This window comes from Oculina patagonica, chromosome 9, assembly GCF_052425735.1.
Source record: "Oculina patagonica isolate OP01 chromosome 9, crgOcupat, whole genome shotgun sequence".
Taxonomy (NCBI): domain Eukaryota; kingdom Metazoa; phylum Cnidaria; class Anthozoa; order Scleractinia; family Oculinidae; genus Oculina; species Oculina patagonica.
Window position 1 is genome coordinate 5,009,561 of NC_135766.1, and position 18,468 is coordinate 5,028,028.

Genomic DNA, 18,468 nt, shown 5'->3' on the forward strand with positions numbered 1-18,468 from the left:
TGTAATATTATTTTTACATATTTTGCTCGGCACAACGACTTCACAATTGTGTACCGCATGGGAAAGCATTCATTATTTTAAATTACTTGAACTTGTAAACGAATTAAAGTTACTGACAATAATTTCCAGCATTCAGTTTCAGTTATAGCAAATTGCAGCTGTTTTATACGCTTGCGTTCGGTGTTAGTTTATCTTGTTCCTCGGCTGTATTTGACATCCTTGTCTCAAGGTTTGGCATCACATCTATGGCGTTGCTGGGGATGCTGTTTTCTTGTCCCTCTTCTTGCTGGTCGATATCTCATCGTTCCTGTCCTGTTTGAACAATGCCCACAGCATTTGGTGATCCAAAAACGCGCATCTCGATCTGTTCCGCTTGTGTGTAGCTTTTTCTCAACAAAATTTCAAGGAACGCCCGCAAATAAAAATAGCTTTAATCTTCGTGGTGGTATTTCAACAGAGGGGCCCAAAATCGTTATTTTCGGTGCCTCATGTAGCACTTTCTTGTTCGATTATTTTGAACCTGGAGTGAACATTATTAGGCTGAATCCACGTAATGGCATTTTTTCAAAACGACACAAACTGTACATTTCAAGTCCTAAACTGGCAGGGAGGGTTTTGCTGGATATCGAGTGAAAATAAACTTTAATTTCCGTGGTTGTATTTCAACAAAAGGACCCAAAATCGTCCTTTTTAGTGCTCATGTAGCAATTTCTTATTCGATTCTTTTGGACCTAAAGTGAACATTAGGCTAAATCCACGTGGTGGCAATTTTTTCCAAAAAGCCGCACACTTTTTATTTCAAGTCTCAAACTGGCAGGTTTTGCTGGATCTGGAGGAAAAAATAAACTTTAATCTACGTGGTTGTATTTTAACAAAAGGGCTTAAAATTGTCATTGTCCCTAGTGCCTTACGTAGTTCTTTCTTATTCGATTCTTTTGGATCTGGAGTGAACATTAGGCTGAATTCACGTATGGCTTTTTTTTTCCGAACAGACCCAACCTGTACATTTCAAGCCTCAAACTGGCAGGTTCTGCTGGATCTGGAGTGAAAATAAGCTTTAATCTACTGTATTTGACAATCATGTCTCGAGGTTTGGGATCACATCTACTTCGTTATTGGGGATAACGTTTCCTTGTCCCTCTTCCTGCTGGTTGACATTTCGTTCCTGTCCTATTTGAACAATGCCCACAGCATTTGGTGATCCAAAAACGCGCATCTCGATCTGTTCCGCTTGTGTGTAGCTTTTTCTCAACAAAATTTCAAGGACCGCTACAGGAAATCGCCTTATTCTTGCAGCATAAATGATTGGATTAATTAACGAATTGAGAATTGGGAGAAAGCCTACAACGAAATAAATTATAAAAGAAACATTTAACGGGACTTTTGAAATAACTGCTAGAATGAAAAATATAGCTAACAATAAAAAATAGCTAAATAACGTTCTCCACTCATTAAAACCAAGTGAATGAGCGATGATCCGCACAAAAACCGTGCCACATTTCTTACTGTTGTCTGAAGAACACATGAGTCACTTGATGTGTCGCCTTGAATGATGAATATCGCTACTGGGGTCCGCAAAGATTGGACAATCAGCCCCACCATCGTATCTGTAGCCGCTAGACACGCCACAACGACGTTGGACATCGTTCTCACTCGCGGTTTGGTTTTCACGGCGATTATCACTAGCAGATTAAGTCATATGAGTTGTGTTTACTTTTATTTACAAGAACTCAAGGAAGTTTTTTTTTGTACAAACATACTTGCAAGTTGAAACTTTAAATGATCCCTTCCCCTATGGATAGCAGTAAAGCAATGCTGAATGTGTAGCCCTGTTTGGAGCCCTTGTTAATAATTATTTACAACAACTTTTACTCTGACATAAAAAAAGTTTTTTTTTTTACAAATAGTCTCAAAATTTGCCAACTCGTAAAGGTTGGAGAAAATGCTGTACAATACTGTCTTTATTTTTTAATACTAGTTTATAGTAGTCATCAATAGGCTTTGTTGACAGCTACAAGAGCTTCTTTACATATTGGATCAAGTTTGCCATCACCTCCTAAAATGAAAGAAAAACAAAAACAAATGATATTAAGGGGGAGACCCTTAACTACATAATGGTTACTATGGATGGTTTCTAACCATCATATCTTGGGCTCCCTTAGTTTCCTTGGTTTAGTTTGTGGCCATGTTTGCTATATTGGAGGTTGCCTTCACTTTCAGTAGTCATGACCATAATTGGTGAGTCACGTGACAAGAACACGAAAACCCTGAAAACTCACACAGCTTACATTTTTCTCCGTTGAAATCAACACCCCGGGTTGAGTGCACTTAAAAGCAAAATCTGTAGCATGGATTTGTTGAAATTAAGTTTTGACGTCACAAAATCTTTATGACGTTTTTCAGTAACGCAAATGTCAGTAATTTAATTATTTCAGCCACTGGTAAATGTTTTTGAGCTAACTTACCATATTGCAGGTCCTGAATTTTGCAGTGATAAATTATTTCTCCATGGACCACCAATTCCACATCATCTCTGTCTGGAGTTTTTGTAAATTCTACTGTGTGACCCTCACTCCTCAAAAGCGCTGCAGAAAATAATTTTACAACTGACATGTCTGAACAACAGTCACTTCCAAACACCAGGAGAGAACAAGGAAATCCAAAACACTGGGCCATTACTACCCCACCTCACCTCCATAGATGAGATTTTCTAAAGGGAGTTTCAGAAAGTCATTTCCGAGGGGTTGCTCTGTCAGCATCTTTTGATTGCTTAAATATTTTTAATGGGTTTGAAAGAAGATATTTTTGTGACGGGGATAAGAAAAACGTTGGGCGTGTATCACATCAGCCTTTAATCTTTTTTCGTTGGGGGGGGGGGGGGGGGCAGGGATGTTGTTAAGGGTCGGCTGCCGGCTTATTTTTATTACTGGCTGAAAGAGACCTTAAATCCGGCAAACTAGTAGGTAAACTTTTAAAGCTGCCATGGCCAGAAAAACCAGCTGGGCTTGGTAATGAGCCAGTTTAGTGTTTTCTTAGCTACATGTACATCCTTGGGGGGGGGGGGGAGGATTCTGATTTGTCTATGGGTAGGGGGTTGTGGATACAAAAGGGAATTTTCCACTGCAATCTTTCAAATGACCTTAAACAGACTTAAAAACAGCTTACTGTTATTAAACAAGAGTGAAATATTACATGATCTGGCTGTTGGGCTCTAAATTGCTAAGTTCACTTTAATATCATCAAAATAAAATCATGACATGCATGGAAAAGCTATTTTAACCCTTTAACCGGCAGATTTCTGTGACTTTCTTAAGGGTTTTTTTGGGCTTATACATTCTGTAGAACTTCGTGATTGCATATAAGAAGTTCAAGTAAAAATGTGTGCTGTTTCGAAACACAGAGGGCTCAGATTTGTATTGTGACGTCAGTAGTCGGCAGTTGCTTCGTTCGTAGGCGAGCTGTTGGGCTTGGATTTGGCTCGTTTTGTGTTTATAAGTGATTTTTCGAGTCATTTTTCACTGCAGAAGCCCCCAGGTAAAAAAAAAAAGTCTGTCTCCGAGCCATGAGGCCCATACAGCCGGAGCTTATCCCGGTTTCCGTAGCATTAAGCGACTAGGAGTATTGCTACTCCCCCCTGGATGGGATGCTAGTCCATCGCAGGGTTACCCCCCAGCAGTAAATTCGCCGGTACCCATTTATACACCTGGGTGGAGAGAGGCACTGTGAGAGTAAAGTGTCTTGCCCAAGAACACAACGCAGCACCCCGGCCAGGCCACGAACCCGGGCCGTTCGACTCGGAGTCGAGCGCGCTAACCATTAGGCCACCGCGCCTCCCACTGCGCCCCCATGGCATCATTAAGCTAGATTGGTGGGTAGAGGCCAGCATCTGAAAGAAACCAGAGGTGAGAGATGATTTTGTCTTGATTGGAACGCCAGAAATATTCGAATCGAAAGATGGCGGTCCATGGGTAAAGTTGTCTCTCTGGCCGTTCTGTGGGTGGATTCCAAGACCTGCCAAGGCATTTTGGACGAGTTCTGACTTCCAAAGAATTATGCAATCGGTGCAACATTTTGCCGGCAGGATTGGGTGGCTCGACACTTATAAAAAATATATGGAATAAAGGTAGGAAGCCTTTCATGCCGCCGCCATGACTGTTTTTCCCAAGCATCCCTTTCGGTCAGCAACGAGGAAATTACAGGTTTGCAAGCATAGCTCTAATGGAATAGTAATTGCTGAGTCTGCTGAATGATTGATGGGAAATTTCCTTGGTGAACGGAAGGGAATAGGGTTGAAGTTTGCTGCAAATGTATATTTTTGAAGTCAGAATTATTTTTTCATTAAAAAAATGGAGGCAAAGATGTGTGTTTTTTGTTGTTGTCCTGTTACGTAGAAAACGGGCATTTTCAAATTTGCTGCTGAACAAACAACCATATGCAACAGAAATCAAGAGTTGTAGTCAGTTAGTTGGCTTTTAAAGCTATGAAAATTATCACTTTGCCATAAAAAGCAGTCATTGATATCATGTGCCAAGATATGTAAAAGCTAGAGTTTTTTCAATCACTGCTGGTGTTTTTCGTACACATATGTACGATTGCCGGTTAAAGGGTTAATAGTATTTCCATGACCTGTCTGTCATGTCATGTCTGGATTTAAAATAATTCAGACATTTTCAGGCCTGAAGTCTTCTGGTGTCACATACCGTAAAATTCCGGTTATAACCCCCCCCCCCCCCCCCCCCCCCCCGCTTATAAGCTCCCCCAGTTATAGGCCCATCTACCTTGAAACAAAAAAATACATCCGGTTATAAGCCCCCCGGATATAAGCCCCCCTCTGCTGAATGACGGTACTGAACAGGGCTAAATATTGCTTTATTATGTGTTTTTAACCTAAAAACGTATTTCGATCAACACTCCCGTGGCTCGTTTCGAAACGTTTTTTGTATTCCACTTTAATATAAGCCCTCCCGGATATAAGCCCCTCCTGTTATAAGCTCACCCAAAACTCCTTACGAAGTTGTATAAGCCCAGGGCTTAAAACCGGGATTTTACGGTATTTGCTGTATATATTATATTCATAGCTAGATCATTCAAAATAATAGTTAACTTGCATCGCTAAACTTTTCATGTAAGCTCTATTATGCATGTACAAAGCCTACTGAATAAGTACGATCAGTTGGTAAAAAGGTATATAGTTACCTTGAAGTCCTTCCAGTCGTGCAGTACGATGTTCTACTATTCCACAAGACATATAAGGGCCAAACTTCACCGTCACTTTATGTTTTACCATTTTTCCGGCCAAGAGAAATGACAACTTGTTTATGTTAGCAACGAAGCCGCCATCTTTGATTTCCCAGACTGCCCCTAGAGACAACAAAATATCGTAGTTTCTGATTGGTTCACAGTTGACCAATGAAAAAGCTCCTTAGTTAGCGCGTGGAGTTAATTTTCGCGCCATTTTGGAGAAGAATTGATTTTGAATGGATCTGTTTTGCATTTGATTACTACGGACTATAAAACAACATATCTTGACCTACAAAGAAAGGACAAATAAGATATTCTTGCAGCTCTTCGGGTGTCGCAAAAGCTGCATTACACACGGTAAGTACGCATAACTGCTCATTTTAAACAGAGTTCGATGCGGAAATCATCAAAACCAGTCGACAGCTGCGAACTTTACTGTCGAATTTCGCCTTTGTTTTCTCATGGTTTTCTATTGCTGGTTTGCAGCTAACGTCACAGCAGCCATACTGATGGTCAAGAACAAAGCGTTTCCTCCTCTGGTAACTTAACTCTTTTATCATGCAAATTATGCGAAAAAAAAAATCATTGTTTTGTCCACCAACATGGCCTCCTGTGGTTGCAAATCAAGAATTGTTTATATTCTAAGCTAATAAATTTAATTTGGCAATGCCTTAGCTGGAGACTTATCAACCACAAAAAAGCGCATTTATAGGTTTTGATACAGTTTTAACCCAATTTGTCAGTAGTGCATTTTGAAATCTTTGATGGTCCGGTTTCAATAGTGACCAGAGTTAGCTTGGTCTGTCCAGGAACTGACTAGTTGAAAGAAGCAATTTCAACCTCTTAGAGGTGTAAATGGCTCAAGGTGCTTTAACCTGTGAATAAAGCTGCCTCTCATTGCTTCCAGCCCAAGGGGTTTTTTCAAAGGACAGGAAGAACCTCCTCGTCAAACCCTCTTGGGTCTGAAGTGTTCAAGAAGAGAAGTGTTCGAGAAGTGTTCAAATTCACAGGCTAAAGTCAGGGCTCCAGACTAACTATTTTGCTAACTAGCCAAGTGGCTAGTGACAGCTTTGATTCCACTAGCCAAAACTGATTTTCTACTAGCCAGAATTTTCAAGTATACCGGTAGTTTTGTTTTTTTGTTTTCTTTTACCATGGGAGGGGGGGGGAGTGGGGGGGGAAGGGGACATATTTTAACATTTAAATTATACAAACAATCTCAAACCATCTAGACGCGTACACACAACTTCATCAGGTGTTCGTCTTTATCGGAAGTATTTGTCGTGTTTTTTTTTTTTACCTAGCTCTTTCAGCTTCTATCCGCAGTTACATACCCTCGGATATCCATAACATGCGCGTTGTGTCAAATACTAATGATTCTTTTATTACGTCACCAGTTTACTTGTTAGTTCTATTCTCTCAGAGACGATTTTTATAATTAACAATGTAATGCAGTTTCTTTGCACTTATGCCTGAAATTTTCACTAGCCATTTTGGCTAGTGAAAGTCCAAAACCTACTAGCCAAAACTGCATTTCTACTAGCCTTTGGCTAGTTGGCTACCATTAGTCTCGAGCCCTGAAAGTATGGGTATTTTGTGTACTTCATTGGTCGTGTGTTATTAATTTGCAGGCCAAAGTAGTATTTTCTCTAGTGACAATGATTCATCTTGAAAATAATTTTTCCCCAGGTGATAAATGAAGTCTTTTATGTACTTGAAACACAGAATCCTTTTGGGTGAAGTCTGAGAGATTGTATTTAAGATGCAACAGCCAAATCCTTGTGACTCAATGGGTAGTTTTAGTGCTGCAAGTGAAATGAACAACACATCTTCCTATGCATTATCTGATATCAGATTTGAAGAAAACCTTGCCACTTTGTCTGAAATGTTCCCAGCACATGATGTTGCTGTACTGAGGAATTACTTGGAGAGTTTCCATGACAACCCAAACTGCATGTCAATAGTTGTTGGCATGCTTTTAGAAGGCGAGGGTACACCGGACTTGAATTCTGGGCAGAATTCATCACAGCAACAGCATGGTTTGAAACGCAAGACAGACACAGTGACTAGTGAAGACAGTTTACATGACGAGGATCAAAGTGAAACTGTGGCTACATCTCCAAGTAAACTGCAGAAAGTTGATATTTGCATAAATGAATCTGGATGTTCAAGTTTGCCCACCGTTTTGGGGAAAATAGACAAACTTGACAGTAACAAAAGTGAAACATTGACATCTTTTGGATCACACTCCGTTAAGAAGGAAGAGCCATCATCTAGCAACCCTGACAAAAGTGAACCTGGCCCTTCTAGATCATCTGAGCATTTTACGGGTGAACTAGCATCCAGTGTTGACAAAGATGACGATGAAATAGTTTTTGTCAAAAGTGTAGAAAGCTCTCCAAAACAGTCCTTTTGTCGCACTGAGCAATCTAAATCAGAAGTAACTTCACCCAAGCAACGTAATGGTATCTGTATACGGCACAAGGGAGGAGTTCTCCATCCCTCCATGAACAAGCCTAAAAAGCTACAAATTGTCAGAATTGATGTTGATGGCAAAACTGGCGCAAGTAATGTCCAGACACCAGTAAATAAGGATCAGTCCAAAACTAGCCTATCACCTGGTAAAAAAATGTTGATTAACCTAACCTCTATAAGAGCTGTTATAGCAGCCGCTACAACAGATATTAATGGGAGCAATGACAGCTCACCCAGGCCTTGTACAAGTATAGGTCCGTCAACATCCGAGGAGAAAGCAACAGAAAGTCCTGCAACAGTTAATTCACTTGAACATCCAGGATCTGCTGAACTCGAACAAACTGAAGAAGAAACACCATCTAATCTTGAAGATAGCGAGGGTTCATCTGGTGCAGCAGCCCTGAGTGATCTGGAGATTTTAAAGAAGGTATTCCCAGATGCGGACCCCACATACATCAGTTCACTGTTGGACAAACACGCAGATAAACCTAACCGGGTTGCCCTGGTCGGGAAAGAGCTGGGAAATAATACAGCCACTCAAGAACAAAACACGAAAAAGAAGGTTGTGCCATCTGTAATTTGGTTCTGGGAATCTGAAGGTGGAAAGCTTGTTCCATTTACTGATTCAGAATGCAATGCTCTGGAGAAAGAATTCAATAGCTGTGACCCTAATGGTCCTGGCAACAATGCATATGTCAAGGTTGTTAAGTTGCCTGGCTCAGCCAAACGGTTCACAGTTGATTTTAGCGCAATGCAAATGGTTTGTGAAAGTGGTCAGAAAATGATGATCTTCAGAGTTCCTGGTGGTAGCGATGAAAGAAAAGAAATTGGGTAAGGCAGCTTGATTATTTGTAAATGTCCATTGTCTGAGAATTGCCTCAGGGCAAGTTAAAATTGAAGGGGTGCTTGAAATAAGGCCTTAATGATCTAATGTAAAATTCTCCCTTTGATTTACAAGCTTACACAGGGCAAATTGGAAGAGGAATCTAGCAATTTATCAGAAGTCACTTGGGGCCTTATTCCAGGCACCCATTCAATTTAATTTAATTTAATTTATAATTTATCTTATTTTATAGTTTAAATATTTAATTTATTTACGCACGGTGGATTCTCACAAGACTTTCCAAATTTGCAAACCCTCTGATTTGCAGACTTGCAAAATTAATTACCGTAAAGTTCCGTGTATAAGCCGCACCTTTTTCCTCTAATTTCAAGTCAAAAATCGGGGGTGCGGCTTATCTACGGAAACATCTCTGGTTGGAGTTCTCAAAGGCCTAATTAATATTCATAAAAAACTTCTCAAGACGTCATTGAATAAACATATAACAACCTGAAAACTTTGTTGTTGTTCACTACCTTTTAGTTCCTCTGCAAAGCTGTTTGCAGTGAAGCCTGCCAGTCACTTCGAATCATGTCTTTCCGCTACGTGCGAGAAGGCACCAAGATAAACGCAAATACTCACAAGGCAAATGGCCGACCGCTTCGGTTTTTTATTGACCTTCACAGCAAATACATCTGCTGGATTAACAACATAAGTAGGCTTAACTGCAGAATACCCTGCCACTTGAACTAAATTCCACGTAGCCGGCTACGCGGTACGCAGAAACTAATTAATAAAAGTTAAAGTATAAAAATAAAATAAATTCAAAATGGCATTGCATGTTATGTGCTGGCTACGCCGTACGCGGTGCGCAGCGAGAAACACATGAATTGACACATGAATATACCTCGTTCTTTAATCCATGTGCCGGAACAAGCACACTTCACGTGAATATACCTCGTCGAAAAAAGAACGCTAAGCCAGCAACAAAGACAACTTAAACTCTTGCATTCATTAAACACTGCGTACCGCGTACCGCGTAGCCAGCGAAAAAGCTAACTTCCAGTCTTGTATTTATTTCTCACTGCGTACCGCGTACCGCGTAGCCAGCGAAAAAGATAACTTCCAGTCTTGTATTTATTTCTCACTGCGTACCGCGTACCGCGTAGCCAGCGAAAAAGAAAACTTCCAGTCTTGTATTTATTTCTCACTGCGTACCGCGTACCGCGTAGCCACCGCTTTTCAGTAAAGGGCTCGATGTGGCGGGGTATTCTGCAGTTTTCCAAATCTTATTCTGCATGAAGTTTTTATCCTGTTGCGGGTAACAGTTTCCAAGAATCTTGAAATAAAAACGTGGTTTCTTCCGAAGGAAATGCCGCCATGTTTGTTTTTAATGCCCAGACTCCTCTCTACAATTCAGAGCTTGGTTACTAAGCACTCATCATTCGCGAACGATTCGAACGAATTACAAGTGTTTCAGGAGTGTTTAGAAGTGATAATCTCGAAAAAATGATATCAAGAGAGCATCCAAGTTTAAGATATTGTGAACTCAAACTAAAAAGGAGGTATGACAAGTGAAATTTAGCTTTCGTAAGACTTAATTTATATTAAACATTGCAACAACCACCGTGCCAGTGTCTCGAAACTGTGCTTGTGTACCCTTGATTGTTTACCAATAGAACTTCACTTGAACTTCAAACTTTATGGTCTGTATATTTTTTTTCCAAAATTTGAGCTTCCAAATCGGGGGTGCGGCTTATCTACGGGTGCGGCTTATACACGGAACTTTACGGTATATTGCATGCAGATAATTATAAAGACTTGAGACCCTGCATACTTGCATATTTTTGCAGACCTGTATATTCACACATTTGCAGAACTGCAGACTTGATGACTTGCATGCCTCCATGTTTGCGTATTTTTTGCACACTTGGAGAGCTGCAGAATTGCAGTTCTGTAGACCTGCATACTTAAAAGTCTCCAGACTTATTAGCTTGCAGACCTGCATATTGGCTGAATTGTAGAGTAGTACCTCATATCACATTTTTAATTTTTTTATGCTTCTTATCCCTTGTGTGTAGTGGAAAAAGCCTAATTCCACAAGAAGCTCTTTTAGTACCAAATGACTGGCAACAACAGAGTGGCAATGCAGAGCTGATAAGTGTGCGTCCAGGCTCTGCAGAGTGGGATCATGTTCAGCGAAGCTTGAAAAGAAGTTTGAGGGCAGCCGTGGTTGTTGACATACAGCGAGTTCAGAACAAGTGGCTTTACAGGAAATATGCAATACAGCGGCATTTGTTGAAGGACAAAAATGGTTAGTTTTAATTTATAATTATTGTTGAGTTGAGCTGACAATATGGGGTGGGGGGGGGGGGGGAGGCAAGCTGCAGTTACAAGCATCCCATCCAGGGGAGGTAATACGCTTTTCCCTTCGTCAGGGAGGCTAGTAAAATTCAATACTTTTTGTTAAGTCAGAAAAGTCAGGGAATTTTATTTAAGATTGCTGCAGGTTTTGAAAATGGCAATCTTAAATTCTGATCAAGCTCAACCATAAGTTTCAAAGTAGCGGTTTAATATTGCAAGCTAAACCCATTTATAGGACCAAAAATTATCTTCTTGTTGTCATATTTTTGTCCAAGAAATGTTGAGTCATTTGTTTTTCTTCTCGAAAAATCTCTTTAATACAATCACCCTGTTAATACAACCACATTTTGGTGGACCATCAATTTCATGTTATTTTGAGTTTCGACCATAATATTTATAATTTTTCTCCTGCACAGGTCCAACATGTATCAATGAAAAAGAGTTATTCCATGGTACCAGGCAGAAAAATCCTGATGTCATCTGGACAGGTGAAGATGGATTTGACATGCGCTATTCTGCAGATGGCATGTGGGGGCGCGGCACTTATTTTGCTTCAGAGGCCGCATATTGTCATCAGGGATTTGTGTATCGTGATCAACGAACAAAACAGTTCCAACTATTTCTGGCCCATGTTCTTACAGGAGACAGCATTTCTCTACCCCCTAACAGAGGTATAAAAATGCCTCCCCTAAAGACAGCATCTAACATTCGCTATGACAGTGTCAATGGTGTCACAAATGGATGTACGGTTTACATTCTCTATAAACTTGACATGGCGTATCCAGCGTACCTCATCACTTATACACTAAGACAGTAATTGTCGATTTAGTTGTAGCTTGAGTTTATTGTAGTGTTTCCAGCCTTTTATCACTGCATTAATTTGCCCTTTTCTCAATGTTGAAAAGTTTCACCCTATTTTAGTGCAGGTAAAAAAAACACAAGTTTACAACATTGTGTAGGGAACACTTGAGGGCAATGTATGCATTTGCCGTCTTTGCATTTTGAATAACAATTTAAAAAATTTTTAGGAGGTCACTTAAATTTTTGTATGGGTTGTAATAGTCTGGACCCAGTAGAAATAAGTACTTGTAATTAAGATAAACATAATATTATTACTGTGAGTTATTCCTTCAGGTTAATCCAAAACTGTTAAGTGGAATGCTTTGTACAGATGTATGAAGTAAGTTTCCTCTCAAACGTGGTATGATAACTATATAGTTTGCATGCTATTTTTAGCAATGATGAAATGTCTTTCTGTTGTTTGTTTGTTTGTTTGTTTTTATTGGGTAGATTCTAAATGCGAGATCACGTAAACAATGAGGGTAGCCAAGATTGTCTTATAAGATTACATGCTTCATTGAGAGAAAGTTGAATAGCTCTGCACTGATTTTTGTTCAAGAGCTGGCAGTTATAATTAGCCCTTTGAAAATCTTTAGCAGCACATAAGAATAATACATGCTAACAATCTACACATACATTTGATGTGAAACATAGGTCTCTTGTGTGGTAGATTTTTGGGGCTTTTTTTTCTCAGGTGGGCTTTTTTTAAGGGGGAGGGAGGGGAATTAATATTATCGAAATTAAACGGTATTTGTTTTGCCATAAACTTTTAAGACTTGTTGCCATCAGTTTTGTTGGTGTAATAAGAGAAGTTGAATTTTTATCTTTAATACTATTAAACTTATTTTGAATTAATAAAATTTTGTAATTAATCATAAATTCATTATGTCAATGAATAAATTCCCCTTAGTGGTCTGTTTTGCCAGAATTATTTTTTGTAAACTCATTGTATCACCCACTCTAGATCTACATCCGAAATTCAATCTGAAGAATTCCTCACTGATGTTACAATTCTGTAGAGATCCATGAAGTGATTCTGACTTGGTCTTGAATTTTTATGCACAATTTCAACCAATTAGATACACTACACAATTCTCTGATGAGGTATGTCATCAGGTATGGAATTTATGGTCTGGAAATAATTAAATAAATTGTTGCTCTGTAGCACTTTGTTCATTTACTATAAAGTGTTTTTTTGTTAAAAAGTGCTGAAATGTCTTGTTTTGCAAAACGTTTCAGGAATAACCCCTTCATCAGTCGCAAAGTTCAAACTGAAACGGTTGGGCAATGGTTTCAATTTGAACTTTGCAACTGATAAAGGAGTTATTCCCGAAACGTTTCCAAAACGAGACAACATTTCAGCACTTTTAAACAAAAAAAAACACACTTAAAGTATGGAATTTATGGGGTTGAATCTCAAATCTCTGAGCACAGGCTGCCTTCTGCAGACACCTGTAGGTGATGATCACCAGTGTACGCAGCCGTTCTCGTCCCCAGAGCTGTCTGTCCCTCTTCTGGCTGGGCCTTTGTACGAGGAAAGGTAGCTCTGGTGACACATGATTTCACTTGATATATTTTAACAAAAGAAATTAAATCTAGCCAGTCAAATCAACTGCTTCAAACTATCTTACAAAATGGTTGGTAACATCTAGCCAGTCAGATCATGTGTCCCCAGAGCCGTCAACTGAGAGGGACGGGCAGCTCTTGGTACATAGCCTGTTCCACCTTCCCCCTGACCCCACCCCAATCTCCCATGTCCTGGTTCTGGGCTGTGCCCCACAAACGTTTTTTGGTTGTCTAAGACCAGTGCCTTCTCAGTGTCTTTCTAAATTTCACAGTAATTTACGGTAATTGAAGAAAAGTTAATTTCTAACACTTGCCGACAGAATATACGTGTATCAGTCAATTTACTGGCGTCGTTCCGATTTGTGTCCAGTCAGCCGTCGGCTTCTCGCCATGCATACGCACAGCGGGAGATAGCCCTGGGGACGAGAGGTTGCGAGGTTGAGAACGAGAGAGCCTGGACACCAAAATAAAGAAACATGGCGGCCCAGCAAGCAACTTCGTCACGATCAGAGTTTTGATAAATTAATGGTGTCTGTTTGCGTTGCAGTCTTCCAGGAAACTTATAGTAGGAGCTGACAGGAAGCTTCATTTGATAGATGTGCTTTCGCATCGAATCCCAGAGCTAGTTCAGTGTTCCTATCGTTCTTGTCATGTGATTTTACGCAAGGTTTATTTTTCCGCATACCAAATTAAGCTTATGTGGAGCGAACAAAAATGGCTCTAACAAGTTTGATCCTTGCCATTCTGATCTTTATAGCTTCCCTTCTCGCACTTGCGTTCGTTTCGTTTAGCTTGTACGTTTTCTATCAACACTGGCGTTACCGACACATCCCCGGCCCAGCGAGGGATGGCTTCTTTACTGGGAATGTTCCTTTCGTTCGAAAGGAGAGGAAACGAGTTCTAGGCAGAGGCATGAGTGATATTTGGTTTAAATGGCATCAGGAGTACGGCTCGGTCTACATTACATGGATTTATCATATTCCAGTGGTTATTCTGTCGGATCCAGACACAGCAAAGAAGGCCCTAGTCACTTTAAGTTTACCAAAAGCCTATCGCCTTTATTCACTGATTAGCTTCGTGTTCGGCCAGCGAGGCACCGGGAAGGGGATATTGACAGAAATCGATCATGAAATTTGGCGTCGGAAGCGAGCCATGTTGAACCCAGCATTTCACAGGAAGTATTTGATGAACCTGATGGATTCCTTTAATTCAGTTGGTGATGAGTTCCTGGAAAAACTTGATCAGTTAGCTGATGGAAAAACCCCTGTGAGGATGGCTGATGAATTTGCAAGAGTTACCCTTGATATTATTGGCAAGGTAATAATTAGCATTTGAACATATCTGCAGGCATCCTTCCAATGGTAGACTATTGCTAATTTTCACTATTACACCAGTGACATTTCTGTCAAGCAAAAAAAAAATCAATCAATCAATCAAAGCTATTGAATAAAAAAAAATCAAGAATATTACAGGTTGTTGAAAATTATGGCCCAGTCTTATGGCCCTAGACAAAAAGGCTCTCTGCTCAGGGGTTTGAGGCTGGGGGTGTCTGTTTGACCCACTGTCCATTATGTCAACTGGCACGAAGGGCACCAAGAACACAATACAGTAACCCCGGCCATGGCTTGAATGTGGACCACTCAATCTGGAGTCCAGTTCATTAGCCATTAGGACACCATGTCTCCCAAGTTTGCAGTATTTAATTAAAATTTTCTCATTTCAGGTTGGCTACAGCATCAATCTTGGCACAATAGCAAACCCAGACTCAGAGTTTCCTAGTGCAGTGTCAAAAATGCTTCAAGGAATCCAAGCGAGTGCTTTTAATCCATTTTGGAAGTTCGATGTTTCCATGTTTCCATTTCAAAATTCCGTCATCAATGCTATAAAATTTCTCCGGAGGTTTGCTACAAAAGTCATTGAAGAGCGATGCTTGGCTTTGAGGAATGGTGAAGAAACTCCCAAGGATATTTTGGAACACATTCTTAATGAAGCAAAGGAAAATACTGATGTCGATATGGAGAGCATGGTGGATAACTTCCTGACCATTTTTATTGCAGGTATGTAACACTTGCAAAGAATTTTTTTGTTGATCTTGGTATACCTCACTTGTCTTAATCAGGGCAAACATGTTGGGAAATGAGGAATTTGTATGTCCTTTGATGTTAAAGTCACAAATCTGTTATAATAAGAAAATGATACAAAAAAGCCCATAAGGTGTCAATAGCGTTTTCAGAAATTATAAGCTATGTCTGTGTTTGAGCCTGGGTGGGAACTTATCTCTGTTTTCTGTGGTATGAATCAACTAGCTATATATGAGACTCAGTATTATTTCTTCTATAATTTCAATATACATATACTATTCTTAATCTATAATTTCTAATTTAATGTCAAGCACTTTAATGTCAACCTTCCAAGTCTGTTACATACTCTGACCACTATGCACTATATCCATACATGATAATTATTACACTGTGAGTACATAGCATGAATAAATTACATACATAATGTGGCTAAATTGCAGTCACACCATTACACACCAGATGGGGTTCTAGTCCATCACAGCAGGGCCATAGCCAGACTTTTAGCATAGACGAGGCAAGATCTTGCTAGGGGGGTCTGGGGCATACCCCCAGAAATTTTGAAGCCTAGAAGCCCTCACCTGAAAACGTGTTTTGAACATTTTTCATAAGTTATTTCTTGCGAAAAATCAGTCTTGTTCAACTGGAAGTTATTTTTCCAACTTGTTTTAAATTTTGGGATAAAAACCCATTTCTACACCTGGGTGGAGAGAGGCACTGTGAGAGTTAAGTATCTTGCCCAAGAACACTACACGATGATCCTGTTAAGTCCAGTACGCTTAACTACTGGGCTGCCATCAAACCCTCTAAAAATTAAAATGTTAATAGTTGATGAGTTTAATCCCCTTTGACATTAAACAGGCTTTGTTGTTACCATTAAATCTCTTTACCTACATACCAGTATACAAAATTATTTACTTCAAAACTCTCAGTCCAGCACTAACCATTAAATACCTTGCTTGCCAGGACAAGAGACTACGTCAAATCAACTGTCATTTACTCTTTATGAGATTCTGAGACATCCCGAGATCGAAGAAAGGTATTTGTCAAAATTTAAGTTTTTATCAATAGGCCATTTCCGAGTCACCCTTTGCCTCTGTTTCAAAACGAGTCTACGTGCGAAACCAGTCAAATAAAAATGGATTTGATTTGCATGAAAATGGACCTGTAGGTAAAACTCATTCACATATGAATGGTTTTGTTCGCACGTAGAATCGTTTTGCAACAAAGGGAAAAGGGTAACTCGGAAATGGCATATTTGATAGCATGTGGAATAGTAGATCCATCAGTATTTAAATTTTCAATATTTATTCAACCTCTACATGTATGTAATATACCGGCTATTCATTATGATGTCTTTTTTCACCAGGATCTTGGAAGAGATAGAAGAAGTCCTTGGCTGTCGCCATAACGTGGAATACGAAGATCTTGGCAAACTTCAGTACCTTGACCAGACGTTGAAGGAGAGTCTAAGAATCCACCCCCCAGTTGGTTTCACCCAACGCATCGTGCAGAAGGAAGAAAATTTTGGAGGCTACAAAATCCCAGCAAAAACTTGCATAACCGTGCCTTGTTATACAATCCATAAATCTACTAAATTCTGGGAGAACCCTGATGTGTTTGATCCAGGTCGATTTTCTCCTGGCCAAAAAGAGAATATCTCACAGTCCAAGTATTTTCCTTTTTCACTTGGACCCAGAACTTGCATAGGAAAGACATTAGCTCAGTTTGAGGCCAAAGTTTTGATGGCAAGAGTCCTACGGCAGTTCAAATTTGAATTGCTTCCTGGACAAACTGCCCAAGTAGAGGAAGCTTTAACATTAAAGCCCCGAGATGGTGTAATCTGCACTATAACTCCTAGGAAGTAACAAATTAAGGTAATTTATCATGTTTAAGGGTATGGACATATTTTGGAGGTAGCAACGTTCTTTTCATGATTTTTTTTGTAAGAATTCGAATTCCACTAACAAGATTTTGGAAATTTGGTATTTCATTTTAGAAGGGTTTTTGAAACAAGATTTTGGAGACCCGCATGTTTGCGGATTTGCAGACAAGCAGACCAACAACCCTAATAATCAGTTAGACATAGCAGATTCAAGAAACTGAAAAGAGTAAAAAAAATCTTTAACAACCACACCTCTCTTGCAATTTCAAGTTAATAGACAAGTTTTCGTATCATGACCGCTATAGACTTCGAAAAAGCGTTTAACTCACTGAGCCGGAATTTTCTTTTCAAGGCGTTGGTTTCGGTGAATCTTTTATTTATTTGGTTATCAATGATAGTTTTAGATGGTAAGTCATGAAAAATGAAGAAGGATTAATTAAACAAGGCGACTTTACGCAGTTACCTCGCTTTTCACAACACGCGAACTCTGAAGTTCGAAACCCAACTAACGATTGCGTTTTTCGCTGCCGTCAATCATAATTATGGAGACAGCAACGAACATTGAAAATCAGAAACAAACAAAATGGATTAAAATCTACCAATCACAACCGACAGAGGTGACTTTCTGAACTGGTTGAAGTGAACTTTTGTTTCCTGAAAGGATCGGCTTAGATGATTCACGGCACATTGACTTTATCAGAATTCGAGTGTTACTGAAAGGCGTAGTAAAGGTACTCGTCCGTCACATTTACTTGTTATTGTTGCTATTCTGTAAAAAGTGTTACCATACATCATTAAAACATGAAGGGTCTACATTATTTCTTTTACTGCTATATGATTTGCAATAAGCCCATGATAAGTTCTTAAAAAGAAATAAGTCAAATAAGGCCGCCAGGGGCTTAATTAAGCCTGTCCCGATTGTGCACGGCAACTTTTGAGCAACTTTTCATCTTCCGAGCAACCTTTTCCCTTTCGAGCAACTTTTTGCAATTTCTAGACCGAAGACTTCCAGAGAAGTTCAGAACATGCTTAGACTTTCGGATCATTCAGCATCAGGGACCGCGGAGATCAATTTAAAGTGGTAGGGCTAAGGAGCTAGCTAAGAGAAGCAAGCATTAGGGGTCACTGTTTCGCCATTTATCGTTTTTATCGTGTAAAAATTCACAGCGGAGCTCCCGCGCGCGCCGAAGGCGCGCGAA

General features: G+C 39.8%; 3 protein-coding genes across 4 annotated transcripts; 2 read left to right on the forward strand and 1 right to left on the reverse strand.

The window, feature by feature from the left end:
* Positions 1-1,698: 1,698 nt before the first annotated feature.
* Positions 1,699-5,362, reverse strand: LOC144665423 (UPF0728 protein v1g117062-like). The gene is made up of 3 exons (XM_078526682.1): positions 5,197-5,362; positions 2,466-2,585; positions 1,699-2,056 (listed from the first exon to the last, which is right to left on the reverse strand). Exons 1-3 carry the CDS (start codon positions 5,285-5,287, stop codon positions 1,992-1,994), a joined length of 276 nt encoding a protein of 91 aa, XP_078382808.1. The 5' UTR covers positions 5,288-5,362; the 3' UTR covers positions 1,699-1,991.
* A 94-nt stretch (positions 5,363-5,456) lies between these two features.
* On the forward strand, positions 5,457-12,904 carry LOC144665222 (uncharacterized). Of its 2 annotated transcripts, XM_078526414.1 has the most exons (5): positions 5,457-5,598; positions 5,728-5,780; positions 6,931-8,547; positions 10,618-10,850; positions 11,317-12,904. In XM_078526414.1, exons 3-5 carry the CDS (start codon positions 7,004-7,006, stop codon positions 11,715-11,717), a joined length of 2,178 nt encoding a protein of 725 aa, XP_078382540.1. In that variant the 5' UTR covers positions 5,457-5,598; positions 5,728-5,780; positions 6,931-7,003; the 3' UTR covers positions 11,718-12,904. The 2 variants fall into 2 exon arrangements, with proteins under 2 accessions (XP_078382540.1, XP_078382541.1); XM_078526415.1 differs by lacking the exon at positions 5,728-5,780 and having other exon boundaries at positions 5,472-5,598.
* An 878-nt stretch (positions 12,905-13,782) lies between these two features.
* On the forward strand, positions 13,783-18,087 carry LOC144665256 (cholesterol 24-hydroxylase-like). Its single transcript, XM_078526466.1, has 4 exons — positions 13,783-14,623; positions 15,030-15,363; positions 16,351-16,423; positions 16,754-18,087. The coding sequence occupies exons 1-4, from the start codon at positions 14,021-14,023 to the stop codon at positions 17,250-17,252; spliced, it is 1,509 nt and encodes a 502-aa protein (XP_078382592.1). The 5' UTR covers positions 13,783-14,020; the 3' UTR covers positions 17,253-18,087.
* Positions 18,088-18,468: the final 381 nt, after the last annotated feature.